Source organism: Budorcas taxicolor, chromosome 4, assembly GCF_023091745.1.
Source record: "Budorcas taxicolor isolate Tak-1 chromosome 4, Takin1.1, whole genome shotgun sequence".
NCBI classification, from domain to species: domain Eukaryota; kingdom Metazoa; phylum Chordata; class Mammalia; order Artiodactyla; family Bovidae; genus Budorcas; species Budorcas taxicolor.
Genome location: NC_068913.1, coordinates 100,851,831 through 100,875,030, shown reverse-complemented (window position 1 = coordinate 100,875,030; position 23,200 = coordinate 100,851,831). Strand labels below are relative to the sequence as shown.

The 23,200-nt window shown below is 35.1% G+C and overlaps 1 protein-coding gene across 6 annotated transcripts in view; it reads left to right on the top strand.

The window, feature by feature from the left end:
* CNOT4 (CCR4-NOT transcription complex subunit 4) overlaps nucleotides 1–23,200 on the top strand; it is a 147,898-nt gene that overhangs the window by 109,096 nt on the left and 15,602 nt on the right. For 4 of the 6 annotated variants that reach the window (XM_052639271.1, XM_052639275.1, XM_052639270.1 and 1 more), the window contains exons 8-10: nucleotides 4,215–4,272; nucleotides 6,957–7,206; nucleotides 8,101–8,598. In XM_052639271.1, the coding sequence (XP_052495231.1) occupies nucleotides 4,215–4,272; nucleotides 6,957–7,206; nucleotides 8,101–8,598 (806 nt within the window). Of the gene's footprint in view, nucleotides 1–4,214; nucleotides 4,273–6,956; nucleotides 7,207–8,100; nucleotides 8,599–13,649; nucleotides 14,982–23,200 lie in introns of those variants that run through there. The other 2 variants (XM_052639273.1, XM_052639272.1) reach the window with 1 other exon arrangement.

Here is a 23,200-nt window from a genome sequence, read left to right as displayed (position 1 = left end):
CTAACATAAGAAAATGAAGTGGGAACATTGCTACAAATTCTCCAGAAATAAATATGAAAGTACTGTAGACAGTTGTACACCAACAAATTGAATAACCTAGATGAAATGACTCCAAGAAACACAAAACCTACGATGACTGTGTTACAAAGAAATAGAAAGCATGAATATAACCAGTTAGCATATTGAATTAGTAATTAAAAACTTCCCACCAAAGAAAAGTTCTGGACCTAATGGCTTGATTGTTGAATTCTACCAAGTATTTAAGGGAGAACTAGTAGCATCTTTTTCAAGCTTTTCCCCAAAATTGAAGAGAAGAGAATGATTCCTAATTAATTCTATGAGACCAACATCACCCTGATAACCAAAGCCAAAGACACTGTAAGAAAACTTCAAACTCCTAATGAACACTGATGCACATATCTTTAATAGAATGCTCACAGAGGTCAGCACATTGAACAGGGTAAATGCCAAGACCAGGTGTGATTTATTCCTGGAATGCAAGGATGGTCTAATGTATGAAACTTGAACAGTACAATATGCTGTATCAACAGAATGTAGGTTAAAAGCCATACGATCCTCTCAATTGATGCAGAAGGAGCATCAGACACAAACACTCCTGTGACAAAAACAGTTAACAACCTAGAAATAGGAAGCCACTTTGGCATAATAAGAGCTATATATGAAAACCAAAGTGAACATCATACTCTATGGTGGCAAGATTGAAAGCTTTTCCTGAGACGAGGAACAAGGCAAGAATGGGATGCCTGCTTCCACTACTTCTCTTCAACATAGTATTGCATTTTCTAGCCATAGCAATTAGCCAAAAAAAAGAAGAGGCATTTAAATTGGAAAAGAATATGTAAAGTTATCTCTTTGCAGATGGTATGGCTTTATACGTAGAAAATCCTAATGATTACACACAGAGAGACACACGTAACACACCTGTTAAAACTGATAAATGAGTTCAGCAGTGTAGCAGTATACGACGTTAACATACAAAATCATTTGCATTTCTGTACATGAACAGTGAACAATCTGAAATGAAATTGCAAAAGCAAGTTCATTCACAATAAGAAAAGAATAAAATACATGGCTGAACTGACTTGGCACACATGCATGCATGCAAGACTTGTATAAGAATATGAAGCATTGCTGAAAGAAATTTAAAAAGACACATAAATAAATGAAAAGACCAATGTTTATGGCTTGGGATACTTCATATTAAAATGTCAGTTCTACCCCAAGCTGTCTACAGATCCCAGTCGTGTCAAAAATCCCAGAGTTTTTAACAAATGAAAAATCCATCCTAAATTCACACAGAATCTCAAGGGACAAATAGCCAATATAATCTTGGACAGAAGAATAAAACTGGAGGACCCATACTCCCTGATTTCAAAACTTATACAAAGCTGCATTAATCAAAATAGTATGATATCGACATAAAGATAGTCTACAGACTAGTGAAATAGAGAGCTCATAAATATTAACTCATATATAGCCAAATGATTTTTGACAAGGTCACTAAGACTAGACTGCTGAGGATAGGACAATCTTTTCAACAAATGGTTCTGGGAAAACTGGATATTCACATGCAAAAGGGTAAAGTCGGTTGCCTGCCTAACACCATATTCAAAGATCAATTCAAAATGGATCTAGCACCTAAATTTAAGACCTTAAACACCCCTTTGCCCCCCAGAAAACCTTAAGAGAAAATGTAGGATAAACCTGATGACATTGAATTTGGCAGTGATTTCCTGGATAGAACACCAAAAACACAGGTAACAAAAGAAAAAATAGATAAATTTGACTTCGTGAAAAGTTAAAAATATTATGAATCAAAAGACACTATCCACAAGTCACAGAATGGGAGAATATATTTGCAAATTATAAATCTTTTAAGGATTATTAACCAAAATATGTAGAGAACTCCTAAAACTGAACAGCAAAAAATGTCAAATTCAAATATGGGCAAAGGACTTGAATAGACATTTTCCCAAAGAAGATTTGTGGATGGCCACTAAGCATATGAAAAGATGAACATCACTAGTCATTACGAATATACAACTGAAAATTACAGTGAGATACCTCCTCATACCCATTCTCCTCACACTCGCTATAGCCACCATCAAAAAAGCAGAAAACAAGTGTTTGAACAAATGTGGGGATATTGGAGCCCTTGTGTACTGTTAGTGAGAATTTAAAATGGTACAGCCTTTGTGGAAGAAAATATGGCAGTTCCTCAGAAAATTTCAAAATAAAATTACCATATGATCCACCAATTCCACTTCTGTATATAAATGTAAGAGAATTGAAAGCTGTATATTGAAGCGGTATTTGTACACTGTGTCATAGCAGCATTACCCACAGTAGCTTGAATGTAGAAGCAATTTCAAGTGTCCATGGATGGATGAATGGACAAACAAAATATGGTACATATATACAATATAATAGTATTTGGCCTAAAAAAGGAAGGAAATTCTGCTGTATATTACAACATCATGAACTTTGAGAACATTATTGTTTATGAAATAAGCTAGTCACAAAAAAATAAATACTCTGTGATTACACTTTATACACAAGGCATTTAGAGTAGTCAGAGTCATCAAAACAAAGTACATAGTAGATACTAGAAATTGGAAAAATAGAGAGTTGTTGTTCAGTGGGTATAGAATTTCATTTTTATAAAATTCAAAGTTATGGGAATGGATGTTAGTGATAGTTGTACAACAAGGTGTATTTAATACCACTGAAGTGTATTAATCTTTCTAAAACGTTGCTTTATTTGTATTATTTTTGTGCTCAAAAAAATTTCCTTTGACCTCTATGTCTTTCTCTTCTTACCTCCCATTGTTAAAATCATCCTGTATGTGAGCTAAACTAATTACCTTTCTCTCAACCTTTTCTACAACCTTTTGATTCTTGAAATTCTTGCTAATCCTGTCTTTAATGCTGTCTGCCACCCTCCGCCCCCACTTCTCTTCCTTCTAACGTGTAAATATTTTTTAAGGGCCTAGTTAAATTTGAACTTCCCTAGGAAACTTTTCCCAGTTGCCCCTCTTGGAGTGGCTTCTCTTTCTTCTAAAGATTTATGGCACTTAGTGTTTAAACAGTTCATTTAATAGTTGACACTGACTGATATTTGTTGTGCACCTGTCTTGTTACCCAACTACCTCTAAATTTGGTGGGCCCAGAACTATATCTTAAAATTATTAGGATTACACTCTTGACAATAATATGAATTCATTTATTGATATACTGTGAATAATAAATAAAGGTGTTCTTCAAGTAAATTTCAGACTTATCAGTCAGATTTAAGAGTATCTGGCAGTGTTTCTGTAGAAGATGCACTTGATATTCAGATTGGGTACTAGTTCTTATGAAATTATTGCAAAGCGATCAAATATGTTTCCAGTAAGTTGTTGGTTTATAAGGTGACTTTATATGTTTCCAGGCAATAAAATAATTTTCAGTTATTTGGAATCTTAAGTTTTTTGACTATAGTATTATATCAGAAGTAAGTATTAGTTATATGAGTGCCAAAACTTTTGTTCATGTGCTGGATTAAAGTTTGATATAGAAATTGCTTGCTTGGGCAGTGTTGTAATGTTTATAAAGATTTTTGTTAAAGTCAGATGAGTTAAAATGGACTTGAAGTTAGATCTGTGTTACTTTACTATGATACTGCATTTTGTCTTACGGAAATCAAGTTTTACTACTTTTGTTTGAGGCACGAAAGTTTCTTTCTGTTTGTCATGTGTGGTGTGTATGTGTTTATGTGTGTATATGTATACGCTTACGTATGCCTTCTCTTAAAGTTATGATTAGGCTATTGAAGTATTAAAAATGTATTGATTTTAAGAACCTGTAGATGACATTTCAGTAACTTTTATGCCCTCTGTTAAGCACCTAGAAAATTAGAATTTTTTCAGAATTTTAATGGGGAATGTGTTTATCATGGGCATAAACTAAATAATGGATTAGTATACTTCCCCCCCCCCCCCCAAACTGTGGTTTCACTTGTCGTTTTTGGAGAGTCTCGTATTAGATTGTAAGTCGCTCAAGGATAGAGATTTTATCTTACACTTTGTGTCCCCAGCATCTAACCTAATATTTTGCATCGGAGTGCTTCAGTAAATGTTAAGATGAAAAAATGTCTATTTTTCAGGCTTTGGTTGTAGGAGAATAAATTTACTCTAATTTTTATTTTTTTACAGCCCTATTGACAAACCTTCTGATTCTCTCAGCATAGGGAATGGTGATAATTCTCAGCAGGTAAGATTGTGATACTGTATTCCCTTATTTACCTGCCATCTGCTGAAATAAGTCCTTCTATGCAAGTGAATTTTCTAGATAGTGAAAAATACTTTAAATAGTTAAACAATTTAAACACACTTTTAGTGCACATCTTTGTTAAATGTATAGTAATTAGCCATCTTTTTCTCCATAGAATAGAGCATAATGTAACTCTTTCTTGATGATGCAGAAGTATCATTATGACTATATGTTACAGTTGCTGTTCATTGTTCAAGTCCCTAAGTCATGTCCGACTCTCTGCGACCCCATGGACTGCAGCACTCTAGGCTTCTCCATCCTGGAGTTTGCTCAAACTCATGTCCATTGAGTCAGTGATGCCATCCAACCATCTCATCCTCTCTTGTCCCCTTTTCCTCGTGCCCTCAATCTTTCCCAGCATCAGGGTCTTTTCCAGTGAGTCGGCTCTTCACATATTGGAGCTTCAGCTTCAGCTTCAGTCCTTCCAGTGAATATATATTTAGGGTTGATTTCCTTTAGGATTGACTGGTTTGAGCTCCTTGCAGTCTAAGGGACTCTCAAGAGTCTTCTCAAGCACCACAGTTTGAAAGCATCAATACTTTAGTGTTCAGCCTTCTTTATGGTCCAACTCTCACATCTGTACATGACTACTGGAAAAACCATAACTTTGACTGTTTGGACCCTTGGCAGCCGAGTAATGTCTCTGCTTTTTCATACGCTGTGTAGGTTTGTCATAGCATTTCTTCCAAGGAAAATTTTAATTTCATGGCTGTAGTCACCATCTGTAGTGATTTTGGAGCCCGAGAAAATAAAATATGTTACTCTGCTATGTACCAATACATCAGTGTCCTTAGAATCCCTGATATTCTTGGTCTTTTTGACCTTACATGAAAAGGTCCCAGACTAACATGCCTTCTGCATTCTTAATTTTGAGTTGTTTCTCTGTCCTGTTCTCCCCTGTCCGTTATTGTCAACTTTAACTCTTTTTTTTTTTAATCTTATTGAGTTGATTTACAATGTTGTGTTAATTTCTGCTGTACAACAAAGTGACTCAGTTATACATATATTCTGTCTCATATTTTTTTCCATTGTGTTTTAGGATATTGAATATAATTCTCTCTGAAATGCAGTAGGATCTTTTAATCCACCTTATATATAAGTTTGTATCTGCTAGTTCCAAACTGACTTTAATTTTCTGTTTCTTTCAATGACCTTTCCCCCAAGTGTCCCTCATTCCTCAAATGACTTTGGGCTTTGAAATGGTTAAATCAAACAGTTAACTTCAAAGTTGTATCCAGTATGATACTGAATGAGGCCCTAATCTATAGAGCATACTTTGTATCATATTGTCTAGTTGCTAGCTTTTCACTATGCCTTCTTACTTTCTGCATACCCTCTTACTTTAAAAAAAAAAAGTTCTAATCTCTTCTGTAAAGAATCTGCAGTCTCCCACAATGCGAAATCTAAATTACACTGCTTTTCTAAACTTTTTGTTCATAAGTTCCATGAAAGAATTTGAAAATCTGCATGTCCCCTTGTATATTTTAAGTTAACATTAAATATTTTTTCATTATAAGTTTAGAATAGCCACAAAGGATGTAATTTCCAGCTTATTATAAGTTTTTGTATTTTTAAATAAATAGGTTTTATTGGTTTTTAATTAGTATTCAAGAGATTTAAGTATCAGAATGTTTTGTTACTCCCTCATCTATTTACACAACCTCGTCTTTAACAATCGGAAATTGTACATCCTACTTGACCTGATTTTTTTAAATAAAAAAAATCGTTTAACATAAAAGCTAAAATTATATTGGAAATTTACTTCTTAATGAAGTGGATAGGGCTTTTTAAAATTAGTTTTCTTGTATCCATGGATGAATGTTACCCTTTGGCACAAGGAGATGTTTCAGCAGCCATCTAATCGTGTTTTCGTTTTTCTAAATAAAAGTGCTGAGATATCTTGTTCGTATATATAAGTAAATGGAAGAAAGAGTATTATGTCCATATCACTCAAATTTTCAAACTCTTGAATTTTAAATACCTAAGAATCATATTAAGATTTATTATAAAAATTAGTTTTAATGATGTGTTTGGAAACAACTTGATTAGATATTTTCGTCTTGTTTAAAACCAAAGTATTGGGAATCACTTAGTTTGCCAAAGAAAATGTAGTCCTTAAGAGTCAGACACTCTGTCATTACTAATCTGAATATTTCTAATAAAGTTGTGTTTGGCTTCCAGAAAGTTTTCACTCTTGGGCAAAATACTTTGGTTAGATCCCAGAGAGTAAGAAATAGTGAGAGAAATTAGGTTGTAAAAGGAGAGGATACTGGCTGTGTCTTTTCAGGAGGGTCAGTTTTGTTACATAAAAGAGTACATATGTAAGTTGATGCTTTTTTGGCTGCATTGTGTGGCATGTGGGATTCTAGTTTCCCTACCAGGGATCAAACTGCATGCTCCTTACAGTGGAAGTGTGGAATCTTAACCACTGGACTGTCAGGGAAGTCCGAAGTTGATGGATTTTTTTGAAAATTCATACAGTCCTGAAAAAAGTCTCTTAAGTATCCCATTTTTGAAGATCACTATTCTAGTACCTTTCATTGCAAGCCCTTTAAATTATGGCATATTATTGTATATAATATAAATTTATGTTGATTATTCTTTTCTTTTCCTATTTTATTTAGATATCTAACAGTGATACACCTTCACCACCTCCTGGTTTATCAAAATCCAATCCAGTCATCCCCATCAGTTCATCCAATCACAGTGCACGGTCTCCTTTTGAAGGAGCAGTAACTGAGTCACAGTCGTTATTCTCAGATAATTTTCGCCATCCCAACCCTATCCCAAGTGGGCTTCCTCCTTTCCCCAGCTCCCCACAGACTTCCAGTGACTGGCCTACAGCACCAGAGCCACAGAGCCTCTTCACATCAGGTACATAACCACACTGCGTGTGTCAGTAATTATCCTCAGACTAAAATCAGACCTTCGCTGGGTGTGGTGTTATGCTGTTTTTGTCCTCTTCTTTTTTCATAAAAATGTAAACATTTAAATTGCAAGAAATTGGATGGTTTGGGTAAGAGTTGTATGATCTAGAAGTTACCGTGTTAACAGATTTCTCCAGAAATGAAGGATTAGATCATTTTTTCAATATTCAAATACTTATTCCTCTAGGAAGTATTAATAGTAAGGGCTTACACTTTTTAATTAGATTTGTATTTATATAGTTATATTTTAAAAAGTGTTTTCCTAGCTGACAAAAAAAGTATGTTAATATAGAAAGTTATATTTTGGCATTTTGAACCATTTCCAGTTTCATTCAATTGTTCTCATTAATGTGAAGGATAGCATAAAATTAAGATAATGTAAAAAAATATAAAGATTAAATAGATACTTTTTTCATTGTTATAGTAGTATATAAAGCATATATTCATAATTATTTATATGTGTGTCTTTGAGAAATACATTTAAAAAATAAACTGTAATTGAATTCTCTGACCATATTTATTACTTTATTTTAACTAAACAACTTATTCTGGGTTTTGATGATTAATAATTGAGAGTATGATTTGGGTTTCAAGTAGTACTTTGTTTTCCTTGATGAGCAAAATCAGTCTGTATCATTCAGTTTTTGAAGTTAGTAACTTAAAAATGAAATCATTGTTTAAAGTATCTGAGGCCAATTATAATTTTACAGTCTTAATGTTCTTATAGATCATAACAGATTTTGCATGTATTTATTTGCCTTTGTGTTATACAGTATGATGTTTCACTAGTATGGAAGTGAGATATATGTTTTAAATTCATCACTATTTTTCTTCCCATCAGAAACAATCCCAGTATCATCCTCTACAGACTGGCAAGCAGCGTTTGGCTTTGGTTCTTCTAAACAACCAGAGGATGACTTGGGTTTTGATCCCTTTGATGTCACTCGAAAAGCCTTAGCAGACTTGATTGAAAAGGAACTGTCAGTCCAAGACCAGCCTTCCCTTTCGCCCACATCTCTCCAGAACTCCTCGTCACACACTACAACCGCCAAAGGTCCAGGCTCTGGATTCCTGCATCCTGCTGCACCTACGAATGCCAACTCTCTGAATAGTACCTTTTCCGTCTTGCCACAGAGGTTCCCTCAATTTCAGCAGCACCGAGCGGTTTATAATTCATTCAGTTTTCCAGGCCAGGCAGCCCGCTATCCTTGGATGGCCTTTCCACGCAATAGCATCATGCACTTGAACCACACAGCAAACCCCACCTCAAATAGTAATTTCTTGGACTTGAATCTCCCGCCACAGCACAACACAGGTCTGGGAGGGATCCCTATAGCAGGTAGGTTCGTTTATAGCCTTTGAGAATTTGTGAATAACTCTTGCCTACCGGTTGTTGGGTGGGTAGGGAGGGTGCTTTTGGATAACAGAAAGTATTTATCATTAGTCTTGGAAATTTCAATGGGAAACACTCTTTATCATAATCTAAAAAAAATTTTATTGGATGGATGCCTTGTAATATTGAGCTTTATAAGGATGGTGGAGTATTATACCTGGTTATTGCTCGGAAGCATTTTACTTAATAGCATAGTTACCATACTTATGGCATATAAGTCTTTTTCGAATGAAAAAAGAAATGGGCTCTGAAATTATGGTGCCATAATGTCCAACACCAAAAATTCTGATAATACATTCTAAAAGTAAACTGGTTCAAAAAAAATTTTTAGAGATGATAATCAGTGAGAGCATGAGGGATAAAGCCACCCTCTTAACTCCTTTTCACAATTTATTTTGACTGATAGACACACACTCACATCAAAACTCTACTTATATAATAAAGGACATAATATCTGGGGACTCTTAATTTTCACAGACATATCATATGTGGATAATTATACTTTCTGTGAAAAAGAAATTGTTCAAGGAGAGATTTTTTTCCTTTTGGTCTGTCATATTTTTGTTTCTGGGGTAAATATTAGATTCCTGTAAGTGACGCCAGAATATTTCTGATTTTGTACTGCTACCCTTGAAGGTTTCAGAACTTTTGGCTTTTATACGATATTTTTTAGATCAAGTGACTTCTGTATTTAAAGAAATCTTTCTTATTAATAGTTTTTCAAAGTTTGATTTGGGCTTTATATATGACTGTTGAAAGAGTTTGATTTCTCTTGATTCTGAAGAGAATCAAGTAGAATAAAATAGTCCTTCACTCTGTTACATAACTCACAAAATTTATTTTTACCCCTTGTCTTGGCCTTTGTGATATGGCATGGCACAGTATTACTGTAATAATGTGCTATCACCAGCAAGACATTTGTTCTCTTGTTTTTAGCAAGGTTGATAGAGAAGTTTTCAGAGAGCCATCAAAATTCTTTGGTTCGATTCTCTTTGTGACTATAGCATTTGAATTTCAAGACGAGTAGGTAGGTTAAGAAAATGTGTTGTGTGGCTTTTGATACAGTCAAGTTAATTTACCGATGAGTGTGATAGCACCTGGGGTCTGTAGCCCAGTTGTTAAAGAATCTGCCTGTAGTGTAGGAGACCCGGGTTCAATCCCTGGGTTAGGAAGATCCCCTGGAGAAGGAAATGGCAACCCTTTCCAGTATTCTTGCCTGGAAAATCCTATGGACAGAGGAGCCTGGTGGTCCCCCATCCATGGGGTTGCAAAGATCAGACATGACTTAGCAACTAAACCACCACCACCATGATAGCACCTAATGTAGTAGTTTGCACAGTGGTGGGACTTGTGATATTTGTTCATTTGATTATGGTAGTTAGTAAGTAATTTAGAGTGACATTTTTCAATCCTCTTCTACATGATATTCACTTAAGAAATACTAAGTGTTCAGTTCCTGGTACTCATTTTTTTCAAAGACAATATATTAGAATATAATTTTGTTTTGTTTTCATTTGTTTCAATCATTTAGAAGTGTGAAATTTAAATTACTAGTAGTACATCTCATAACATTATAACACCAAAAATTTAATTTCCCATAAATATTCTAAACATTTAACAATAGAATATTAGACCAATTACTATGAATATTTGGGTATCTGCCCAACAATGAACTAGGCCATGTGGATAATGCAGAAAAACTTTAAAATGCAGATATTATTTCCAGATACTGTATAGTGTAGTTGACAAGATGAAATAAGACTGTGTATGAAGGTGGTAACTATTTGATGCTGGAATGCAAGACACATCAGTGGAGCCTATAAATTGTTGGGGAAGCATCATTGAAGAATTAGGACTTGATCTGTATCCTGGATTTGGGTTAGCAGGAGGGAAAGGGCAAGACCTTTTGTGTTGGTAGAAACTCCCGAATAAAGGCATAGAGGCAAAATTTAGTGTGCCATTACATTAAGAAACAGTAGAACTACCTTCTGTACCAGGAGGTGCTTCATGTGTTTTGGAGAGTGGATGAGAGGATGGGGAGCTCGGTCAGGGAGGCAGAGCAGCATGGGCTTGATATGATAGGAAGGAGGATGCCTTTGTGGAACTCTAGTTCTTAGCTGTCTTCATCGTGTACTTTCGTTTGACTTATTATGTGACCATCCTCAAAAATTATATGTTCTTCTGATTTCATAGTTATCATATTGTCCATTAGTGTAAAAAGAGCAGTTTTAAACCAAATATTTTTTAAGCTGGTAGATATTCCAGAAGTGCCACAGAGGTGATGAGTAGTCACTGATTTTTGAAGGTAGTTGACCTCGTGTTGGTCATTTGAAGTCTTCATCTAGAATAGATACTTCATGAAGAAAAATGTGGCATTAAATCATGATCCTATCTTCGTGGGTTTTTCTTTTCTTTCAGCATATACTCAACCACAGAGCATAGAATACTCTTTTTTCCCCAGAAATTCTAAGAATGAAGTCACCGACTATAGATTCTGAATCATTGTTCTATTTTCTGGGAGGTGGGGAGAGCTTGTTATTTCAGTTTCTTGACTGTGCATACTAGCTTGGTATTTAAGTGGTGACTTATAATTAAGCTTATTTTTAGAGAACTCTTAAGGTTCCCATGGCTAAAGAAATTTTAGTGTTAATGTACCAAAATATTTAAAATTTATATCAGGAGTTATACAGAACCCTTCCATGGCCTATATATATTTGGCAAATTCCTCAGGATGCTGAATGTGCGAAGCCTGAAAACAGAATAGTTTTATAATTGTAGCCAGATGATTGAGGTTTTGCAGTAACAATTAGAAGTGACAACCTAAAATTCTGGAAAACTGTATACATCTTCACTGTAAATTATTTGAAGCAATTTAATATGTAGGCAATATCTGCCTCCCACCCCTAGTTGTAACTCAGCTGTACTTCAGTTGAACTGTTGAAAAAGGTTTAACTCTATTTTCTGCAGTGAATATCATGGTTTCTTACACAGGGTAACTGTTAAGAGCTTCATAAAGGAGAGTACATATGTTTCAGCAAGGTCTGCCACTTAAGATATGCTTAGATAGTATTCAGTACTGGAAAAATCATGGATATTTATTCTTTAGATACGTAGAGCAAGATGGGGTTTCTGACTTTTAGTATAGGAGTAAATAGTCACCTTTGTATCTTACAAATGTCTGTGTTTATTATACATTTGTATTTAAATTTTAAGTTTTGATTTGTTTCAGTTAATTATTAAAAATTGATACATCTGAAATCTATCATGGGAAGGACAGTTGCCAGAGGTTTGACATAAACATGGTTTCCATTTCCTCTGCCTAATTGAAAACATTTTTTACATGTTGAAAATCAGTTATTTTCATAAGTGAAATCTTTTTAGCAGCATTTTCTTGGCTGCATATCCAGTTTTCTAAATTGAGAAGGATTTTTGGAATAAATATTCTTGAGGGAAAACTTGGATTAGTAACCAATAGTAGTGAAGTCCATTCAGATCGTCCTTGTTATTGGAACCATGTGCTTTTATTTTAAAATGTAACTTTTCCTGTGCCAAAAAATGACCTGCCTGTTCAACTCCTTCATTTTAGGAATGGCAAAGCTGTTTTCTGAAAAGGTTAAATAATTTTGAAGTCACACATTCAGTTAGTAGTAGATCTAAGATAGGAACTCAGGTCTCAGATTCAGTAACTGAAATGTTTTTCACTACAGTATTGATTACTGGCATTTACTTTAACTTGGCTTTCTTCCCATAGTAATTGATTTTTGCTCTCACACTCTTGGGAGGTCCCTTTTTTATCTATTCATGAGACAATTGGCCCAGCTCAGGAATATAACCTGCAGTTACAAAATAGAATGCATTTCATTGACTTGATGAAAATTAATCTCTGGCTTAGTTCTTAGGAGTACCATGTCCTCACCAAGAACTCTAAAATTTCTTTTACACAGCCTTCTTGCTATATATTTGGGGTGTATAGAATATTTGCCAATTTACTGAAAAACTATGAAATAACCTGTTCTAAAGACACAGTCTTTTTCTTCATGGTATCCCTTAAACTATCTTTCCAAGTGTAACTTTGCAAAATTTGTTTTTCAAAGAACTTTCTTCCAGGATGTTTTTATTCTATAGAGCTAAAAATTATTTGGGAAACAAATAATAGTCTAAGTCTGTGAGCATTGTTCTTTCAAAATATACCTAGAAAAATATTTGAAACCGTTCAGGTTTAGATTTTTGTTCATGTTTTTGTTTATTCAAATTTTACTTAAGAGAGGGCATTTAAAGAAAATTCTTTGTTTCTGAATTCACTGTTTTAACAGTGACTTGATGAAACAAGTCACTTGTAGTCATTATCAATTATAATTGGGAGAACTGATCTCATTTCATGTATAGTTCTTTGACCTAGAAGTAGTCATCTTACTTTCAGTCAATTGGATCATTGTATTGTTAGCCTTTTACTATTTTCTCATTATTTCAAAAGTGTACATTGAATTTTCAGATGCTATATGGTAATTTGCTAAACTAATATTTATATCTTTTTATTTCTTTTTTCTAAACATAATGACTGCTTTTAAAACATGGATTTGTCATTTTGCCCTTTACAAAACTCACATTTTCACTTCTGTGAATTTAGTTTTAATTTTTTTTTCACCACAAAATACTACTTACTGTTAGGAGTGTCTATATAAAAGGTCCAATTGGCTTGGAAAAGAATGGCTTTCCTGGTCTCTTTTTTTCCTTCTTGTATATTTATAATTCTGAATCTATTGTTTGTTCTTAAATCTGACATAGTATTAAATTTAAGGGTGTGATTAGAGTGTAAGTGCTTTCTAGGTACTTGATAAGTTTATATTTTAAAATTCATGTCTTGTTTCACACCTGCATTCCAGCCATTAAGCATGTATTTTATATATGTATCAGTATTCCAAATATTGAAATCATTTTAAAGGGACTGTTAACAAATCTAGTCACCCATAACTAGACCATGACTGACTTTTCCACAGGGGAAGAAGAGGTGAAGGTTTCGACCATGCCACTGTCAGCCTCTTCCCATTCATTACAACAAGGACAGCGGCCTACAAGTCTCCACACTACTGTGGCCTGACAACAGAACTGAGAGGAGAGGATTAGACTCTGGGGTGCTTGCATGGGCAACCGGATTTTTGCATGATTCCTTTCTGATTTTGCATTTAATGTATACACCCAAAAGAGCCAACATAAACGTTCCTCATGCCTACAACTAGTGTGTTACCTCATATAGCTGCTAAAGTATTTCTTCATTAGGCCTTTAACACAATTTATTAGCATAATAATTTTGGCATTGTTTCTCATGAGTGATACTATTTTTTAACTCACACAAATAAACTTGTAGTACTAATTAAGATCCCAGATGAGATTAGCTAGAATTGTTACTTTGGCTCTGTTGTTGAAAATATTCAAAGATAATGGTAGTTCCTTGTTTTCTGACTTGTGAAAAAATGGTAATATCCTAATATATTCATGAGAAATTTGGAAATTAAGAAGATAATGTCTATTGCATTCTTTGAATACTTGAGAAGAAAGAATACATATAAAACAGAATTGGTGGTGTCATTTAATGCCCAGAAGGATGTTATCAGCAATTGTTTGTAGTTGTATGGATTTATGTCCTTTATTATGCATTACCTGTTTAGAAACTGTTTTTGTTCTTTCTCATTTGCACATTTGCACTTTCTTTTTGAATGGTTGTTAATTATATAGAGACGCTTAAGAGATAATTATTATAGACTAAATGCAATATAATCTCTTTCCTAATGCACTGCCTAGTATACCAGGAAATGCCTCAGAAACAGAATTTCAACTTAAAATTGATTTATCAGAAACTTGAATATGGGGTAAATATTGTATGTGAGAAGCAACCATAGTAGTGTAAAACTTTTATTGAAAAAATGGTAGTTCTGTGAGATATTTGTTTGGAAATTTCATTGTTTCACAATTGAAATGTGATAATAAAACTATATTACAAGTTCCTGACCAGAATGAGACTAAGGTGGAAGAGAAGAGATTGGGGATCCTCTAAAATTAGGCCACGTAAGTTGTCATAGGTAATTTTAATCACAGAGAATAGTGGTGTACTTTATTAGGATATAATGTGAAGTGATTTTTTGGATAATAAACAATTTCTTGAAATAGTTTTAAAGCTGATAATGAAAGAAAATAAGCTGAGTTCAGTACTCAGCATTAGACAGAGCTGGTTCAGAAAACATGACTGTTCTGCCTAAATTAAGCATCTGGGAAGAAAAGGGAAAGTCAGATCTCCTCTTGGGATTTTCAAAGGACAATTGTGATATAAAAGATAATGCCTTAATTTAAAAAATATTAAAAGAGTATCATGAATAACAAAAAAGGAAGCCTAAAGATTTAAAATAATGATGATGATGATAATAATAATGAAACACCTTTCTGGGAACTGATACTAATATCATGTTGGAGTTGGAATTTTCAGGGTTACCTCTCTACTATGTAAAGTCTAATAACTTTCCATTAAATAAAATACACAAATTAAATGGCTTTGTCCTGAAGTATAGGGGGTAAACTAAAATCCATTCTTAGATATTCTTCAATTTGGTTAGCTGAGAGTATAGAAACAACTATCTAGCCATTTAAATTATTATTGTAAAATTTCTGCATACATGACAATCTCAGCTTTTGATTTAGGAGTGACTTAGGACAACATTATAAGAAATTTAGCAAATACAAACAAAATACTATACATTCGTTAGAAGCCTTTTAGTATGTGTTGAATATGAAGCCTTTTAGTATGTGTTGACTGTGGTTTCATTTTTGTTGTAAGAGGCCAAGACATCCACTTAATGCCTCCTGTGGTGCTAAGGCTCCTGGGCCTTGTGGACAAACTCGGGTTCCCTGCTGGGGCTGACCTAGTGCATAGTTTTCTCCAGCCTTCAGAGCCAAGCCTTTCATTGCTTGAATCTTCTTGTGAAAACATAAGAGGTGGTTAGCTCTCATTTACTTTCTTCTTTGTGTTGAGAAATATACCTGTTAAAACAAGGCTTCTCTCCTGTGGTAGCTTTCTCTCCTTTCTCATTCCTGGCCATTGCCACAAAACTGTCAGAATTTATCTGACTTGCTAGAGCCCAGAACTGTCTTCCTGCCTTCTTCCCCTCCTGTGCCACCTTATACATACACACTGTAAACAGAAAAATGCTTTCTTGGGTAATTAGGCTTCAACTTAGATATTTTCATGTGGATGAAAGATGATCATTTAAGTAACTTTGTAAATCTGAGACTTTGTAAGCCTAAAAAATTAAGCTTCACTGTTTTGCTTACTTTTATGTATGTTATGGTTTTTTAAAGTGAAGTCCTAAAATCAGTCAAAATTGATTATACTAACACTCAGAAGAAATTACACAACACGTACAAGAAAGTACTGCTTCACATAGCACGTAAACTGATGAAGCCAAGTGATGGTAAAGAATGAGAAATTCTAAAAACTTCAGATTAGTTTTTGATAAATTCCTTGCATGATTGATATGTCATGCACAAGGGAAACTTTATATGCTTTTATATCCTTAACTTTTCAAAAGTGACTAGTCTTTTCCTTAAATCAGAAATGTTTAACCTGGAATACAAAACTCCTTGGATGTGCTTATGAGCTGTATGTGTGTACAGATGTTCATTTTTTTGGTGGGGGGAGAATATTCATTGTTACTAGACTTGTCAAAGCGTTTGGTGACCCATCTCCCCCCCCAGCTGAAGTGGGAGAAAATGTTAAAAAAACATTTAGAGCATCACTTCTTAGTGCCACTGTAGGATATAGACCTGGACTGAATAATTTTGATCATATGATGAATGTTAAGTGCCTCTTTTTATTTTCTTAAAGATTCCATTAGGAAATATTTTCTGATTAATAATACTTTCCTTTTTATTCTCCCGTTGCATTTTGTTTTTACAGGTGGTACTTTTGTATACTCTCCTCTTATTTCAGCAGAGCATTAATTAAATATTTAAGTGCCTGTTCTGCGTAGTGGCTCGAGGTAGATCTTGAGGGATACCAGTTAAATAAAGTATAGATCCTATTATATATTATCAAGGATAACAGTCTTGTGACAATTTTAGTTCAGTTATTTCTATAGGGTCACCTCTTGATATATTTTAACTATAAGAACAGCCATAGTAGTCCACTCATTTCATTATTCATTGCTTTGACAGGGCAACAAAGGATATTGAATACTGATACTTGAAATTTTGAAATATATGATAATTTAGAGAGAGTGAAAAAAATTTTAACAGGGGAGACATACATTCATTATTCTAATTGAAGTATTGCTCAGTCATGGGCATATACTCATGTCTTATTCTTTAGTGTTGTGGTAGTTCAGTATAGATTCCTTTATATATATATATATATATATATACATATATATATATATATATATTCTTTTAAAGAAAGCTTCATTGCATTGTGTGCACATTTTTACTGACATGGCTCCTATTTGTACAGTATTCCAAGCACCTTCAAGACTGACAGAGCTCTCTTCTGCTGTAATACAGGTACATAGGGAGCTACTCGTACAGAGGCATTACCTCAGAGAGTCAAGAGCAAGGAACGAATTGCAGGTTTATTGAAACTCACAAAATGAAGACCACCAAGTTACGTGTGCATATATAAAAACGAGAGGACATTTTATCCTATATTGAGTTGTAAGGTTTTGGATTCTTTGGTTTATTTGATGATGAAGCTTTCCCATATCTGCTTAAGAGGTGCATATCATAGAGTTGAGAGCACAATAACTTAAAAAATTTTTTTCTTTAAAAGAGGTGATACTGCAAAATGACGATGTATATGTCTTTTTCTATAAAATATAACTAAGTCATTTATCTGGTTTCAGGCTAGTTCTTCTGCTGTTGGTGCTGTGTCTTTCTCCTCTCAGTCTTTTTATCTGAATATCTACTATATTGTCTCCTTGTGCTGAACAGTCACACATGAAATGCTGAGTGAGCCGGTTAGACACTTTGCTGATACAGAAGTAAAAGTGGGATTTAGAGAAGTTATTCAGGCAGATTTGGAGAAAGGCTTCATAGGAAATGTCTGACTTTTGCTTTTGAAGGATGGCTTGAAATTAAATGATGGAATTGGGAAATACAGTAAAGGGGACAGATTGAATGAAAAATTGAGGATGGAGATTAGCACGGTCTTTGAAGGGTCAGGAGAGGATAGTAAGGAGAGGGACTTGTCTGAGGTATCACAGGTCATGTAGGAAGGTGAGGTAAATGTGCAAAAGCCTTGATAACTAGGAAGAAGAGTTTAGTCTTGATGTGGATGTGGTCAGTGGTAGAGAACTACGTGTTCTTTGGCAAAGATGTAACTTGATTGCAGGGTTTTAAGAAGATTGATACATTTGCTGGAAATTAGTACCAGTTAGAAAGTAGTTCCTGTATGTCACTGCTGAGCAGTGAAAATAAGATGGCCTGGACACAAATAGTAATACTAGTAGGGTTGCAGAAGAAATTATGAATTAGAAGTCAGAATGAGATGCAGGGAAAGGCCTTTGGGTTTGGCCATGTCTCTAGTGATCTTTAAAAATGCTACTTTCATAAAAAGACAGATGGAAGGGCAGATTTCTAGGATTCACGAGGAGATGTCAGGGATGTAGAGGCAGCAGTCATTGGCTAAAGACATTTGGCAACAAGAGGGACGGGAGAAACAAGATGCTAACTAGACGAGTCGTAGATCTTAGAAGGCATTGCTTTAAGATAAGGGAGCTGAATATTTAACACAGAATTTACAGAGTCGAGTGAGAGAACAGCAGAGATAGTAAGGAAGAGAAGACAGGCTAACCAGTGGAGTAAAGATTCCTGTAGGTGTTCGGAAGAGATACACCCCTGAGATGAGGTTAGGTTATAACTTAACTTAATCGAGATGGGCTATATCTTCCTTTGTTATTTGTAAAAAACAATATGAAAATCTAGGCGAAAGAAGATGAGATTAGAGAAAATGAGGTTAGATGAAGGTGCTCATATGAGTTATTCTTAGATGCATATCGTGAGAAAATGGGGGTGAAAGACTGGAGTTGGGAACCTGTTGTTTTTTTTTAAAAAAAAAAAAAAAGAGGGAGAGAAAGAAGTCTGTGAGAATAAGCCTAGAAATTCATCAGAAAGAAATTTAAGAATTGAGTCAAGATAAGGATCAAATTTAAAAGAGTCAGATATGTATAGTTTTGTATGTTGTGGTGATTCAGCAGGAGTGGACAAAGCATATATGAGAGTTTGTTTAGAGGGTGAAGAGAAAAGAACACAAAGATGATTAAGAAGGTAAAACTGATGATGTAATCTTGTGATCCAGAGTTCATTGATTTTATACGTTGATGAGGACAAAGAACCAGTATAGTATTGTTAAGAGAAGGACAGATTAGGAGACTAGTCAGTGTGATGACCACTCAACACTACATGACAAGTGAGAACCAGAGAAAGGATTGTAGATATATGTCTAACATTAGGGCTGGAGGTTGGAAAGAAGGCAAGCTTCCATTACCCCTGTGGTCTTTACTCGCCCAGCTTTCCCTCTGGTCCTTTTGTTGAGAGTAGGAAGTCAGACTGTGTGAGAGAGAATTGTAGAAAGCATGGTATTACCAGAGGAATCCTGAATCATGTTTCCTATAAGTTGAAGGCGACCCAGAGGAGAACATCCCACAGTGGAGGGAACATTGCTTCCTCAAAGCACAGTAGGAGGATGTGAACACATAGTACAAGGGAAGGCCTGGGGAAAGCCAGAGATGAGATTGGACAGCGTAGGTATCCCCAGGGGGTGTGTTACTTATGATTCGAAAGGTTTAGACAGAGGAAGTAGGTGCATGTGAAGAGTCTGGTAGCTTGGAGCTTTGGGGAGTCTACCCTAAGTTTGAGTTATATAAAAATACAGTTTACACCTGTTGGTACCTAGAATTGAAGGCAGGCCTACGCAGTATAAGCTGCTTGAGAATTAGACTGAAGTACCTAGAAACTCCATGAACCAGATGGAAATTACTGTACTCGAGAGCCAATCCATTTTCTTCAGGTTCCTTCACACCAGACTTCATAAAGCAGCTATTGACTTCACTTTGTTCTTAGCCAGCTTCACATTTTATGATTATTTTCAAGGTGCCTGGAAGCTCCAACCCAACCCCTAAGAACATACTGTGCTTTGAACAGTTTGCTGTTGCAGCTCCTGGTTGGTCCTAAGACCTACTATTGTGCTGTGTTATAAGCAACAGCCTCAAAGCTTTTTTTCCCTTCCATATAATTTATAAAGCCTTTAAAGAACACAGTACCTTTTTTTTTAAGTTGAAATTCACATAACATACAATTAACTACTTTAAAGTGTACAATTTGGTGGCCTAGTAGGACTGTTCTTTAATTATCTTAATGTTAAAATTGAATAAATAACCCACTCTGGCTGTGAGAAATTTGGCCCATCCTTGTTGGGGCTGTGTGGTAATAGCTGCATCTAGACTCAGGTAAAAATGTTTAAAGTAACTGTCTGAGTAGTTAGTTCTTAAGTGGTAATTTTCTGTCTTCATGACATTTGACTAGTACATTACAGAAAAAAAGGCTTCCTTAGCAAGGAAGCCTCACTCTGTGTCTGGGGTGAGATTGAGTTGGTATGTGTGCATGTACATTGACTTACATATAGTAATTTTCATTTAAATCCTCTACTTAGTGAATATGGCAGAGGAAAATGTCTCAGGCCATCTCCCTGTGACTTTTTGTGTATTTACTCCTTCTGTGTTCTCATTAGTTCTTGCATTTAGGATAAGAGCTGTATTCATATTCCGTCCTTCTCTAAAGTTTTTTTTTTCTTTTTTTTTTTCCTAATGGGAATTAAAGTCCTCTTCATAGGCAGCAAGGTTACAATATAGGTGCCTACTTCACCCCTGGTTATGCTTTATCTGAACAAATATTTTCATAGCTTTTCCTCATCAGTTTTCACTTCCACTACTGAACATATCCATCCCATATACTCTTTAGGAAAACCTAAGGAAAGGATAAAAAGAAGAAAAAGATGTTTTATTATACAGTCCTAAAACTTCAGAGCTGTGAAACAGATAGCATAGCCTTTAATGATCCTTCTTTTGAAGACCAAATAATTATAATGATATTAATAAACAAGGCTCAGAAGGATTGTGGTTTGGCCACAATCACATTCGAACAACAGTTTAAAGTTTTGTTAGCCCTCACCTTTTGTATATGTAATTCAAGGAGAAGAAAACTTTAAGATTCAGAACATCTCTCTTCTTTAAACTTCATTGTGTCTTACAGTTTATTATAGTAGTTCTCACAAGTCAAGGGCTTTCAGCTGTGAATATCAGTGCAAATAATGAATTTAAATTGTTCAGATTGTCCATCTGTTGGCAACTGTTATTATAGACCTTTTAAGTTGTTAAAACAGCCTTGTGTTATATGTGGCCTAGTGATCTTGGAGTAACTTTAGTGCGGGGAGATAGAAACTTCACAGGTACTCGTAATGTGAGTATATGTAATTCAAGAAGAAAACTTCAAGATTCAGAACATTTTAAACTTCATTGTGTCTTATAGTTTATTATAGTCGTTCTCACTAGTCAGAGGCTTTCAACTGTGAATATCAGTACAAATAATGAATTTAAGGCATTCAGATTGTCCATCTGTTGGCAACTGTTATTACAGACCCTGTAAGTTGTTAAAACAGCCTTGTGTTAAATGTTTCCTAGTAATCATGGAGTAAATTTAATGGGGGGAGATCGAAACTTCACAGGTACTCTTAATGTGACTTAAATACAGATGTCAGAACCGAAATAAAGAGTAAAACAGAGGTGGAACTAAATTTACCCAGAATTTTTCTGCAGTGCCAGAGAGCATTTAAGCATCAACCTGCATGAGCACTAAACTGCTGATAACTCTAATACTACAGAATGAAAAAAATTCTTACAGTAATGGCACCAAGATGTACTGCACCCACACCAAAGGGGTGATCTCAGATTCATCTCTGAAGAGCTATTGTATGCTACACCGTGTAAAATGATAGCATATCTGCTGATTTTTTTTCCAATCAAGGAGGTGGTTGTTTTCAGCATAATGAAAAAGAGGGGAAGCTCCACAAGGATTTAAAGTTGATAATACCATCATCGTCTCCAAGAAGAAATGCAGGGATGCCGACTGCAATCAACTTTTATAGCCTAGTGCTGTTTCCTCATATGGTGAGATCTCTTCCCAGGGACTGTACCTGCATTTCTACTCTGCTGTCGTCAGTCTTGTGTATGGAAGCAGTGTGTCTATGGAGCAGAACGTAGCAATCTGGAATATTGCTGGAATGTTTTTAAACGTTGTTTTATGTGTTGGCATTGGCAAGAAAACTGACGCTGAAGCCATTCTTTTTTTTTTTTTTTCTTTATTATGTCTATAAATTGAGTATTCAGCTAAAGGAAAAGGAGGCTCTGGGTTATGACTTCATCAACAAAGTAGGAAGATTTCTTACTGACCTTAAGCTGAGTGTTATTTAACTTATGTTGTCTCTATTAAAATAATATTTTATTAAAATTTGTGATTATGGATTACTGATAGCCCTATTCCCTCATCCCTCACTTAGGGTGTGATTTGCTACCAGGTATGGGCTGTGATTCATGGGGTCACAAAGAGTCAGACACAACTGAGCGACTGAACTGTTGGGTTTTGGGGGTTTTTTTTGTTTTTACATCTAAACTATTAACATTCACTAATTAACCTAACCATAGTCTTCCCCAGCCCTAGTCCCAGATAGGAATGACATTTCTTCAGTCAGTGCTGCAAAACCTCACCTTTATTTTAAATGGCAGGTGATTGGAATGAAGCCTATTCCTGAACTATGCAAAGATCTTTCATAATTTCCAGATAAATACATACAACCCTGCAAGTTTTGTTTTATAACACGCTTTCTGGTTTTAGTTCTTGACCGCTGTGAGTCTTATTCTGGTAGCTTGTGCTCACCTCTCTGTCTAGTTTTTCTTCCTTTGGGCAAAGAGGAAATTGCTTCTTTCTTTCTCCGTGTAACTGACCACAGTTAGAGGGGGAGGTCTTGACTAGATCTTAAGGTGCACTTCTGTGTGATACCCTTGTAGGACCCTTGACAGGCCTGAATTTTCCCTTTTCAGAGGAGAAGAAAGGGCTCTGTCAGGTTCCTGAGTGTTCACTCAGTTTCTCTATGGTCATTTACCTCCCAATTTCCTTCTCAGTCAGTCTCTTTGTTCTCTCTTAAAAATCAAAACAGCACATTTAAGCAGAACGCACAGTCTGGGTTGGGAGTAGATTGAGTAACAAATGTCTGATTGGTAGACTTTTTACTCTACTAGACTGCCATTATTCAGGAGTAGATTGAGGAACAGATGGCTAATTGGTAGACTTTTTACTTTACTAGATTGCCGTTATTCACTTACTTTTAAGTAATTCTAGCTCTTTAAAAATATTTTCTGGACAATACTACTGAAATTCAGTGTTTCACAAATATATGTGATTTTTAATAAAACTTCATTTTTTTCCACTAAAAAATTCTAGTTCTGTATAAAGCTCC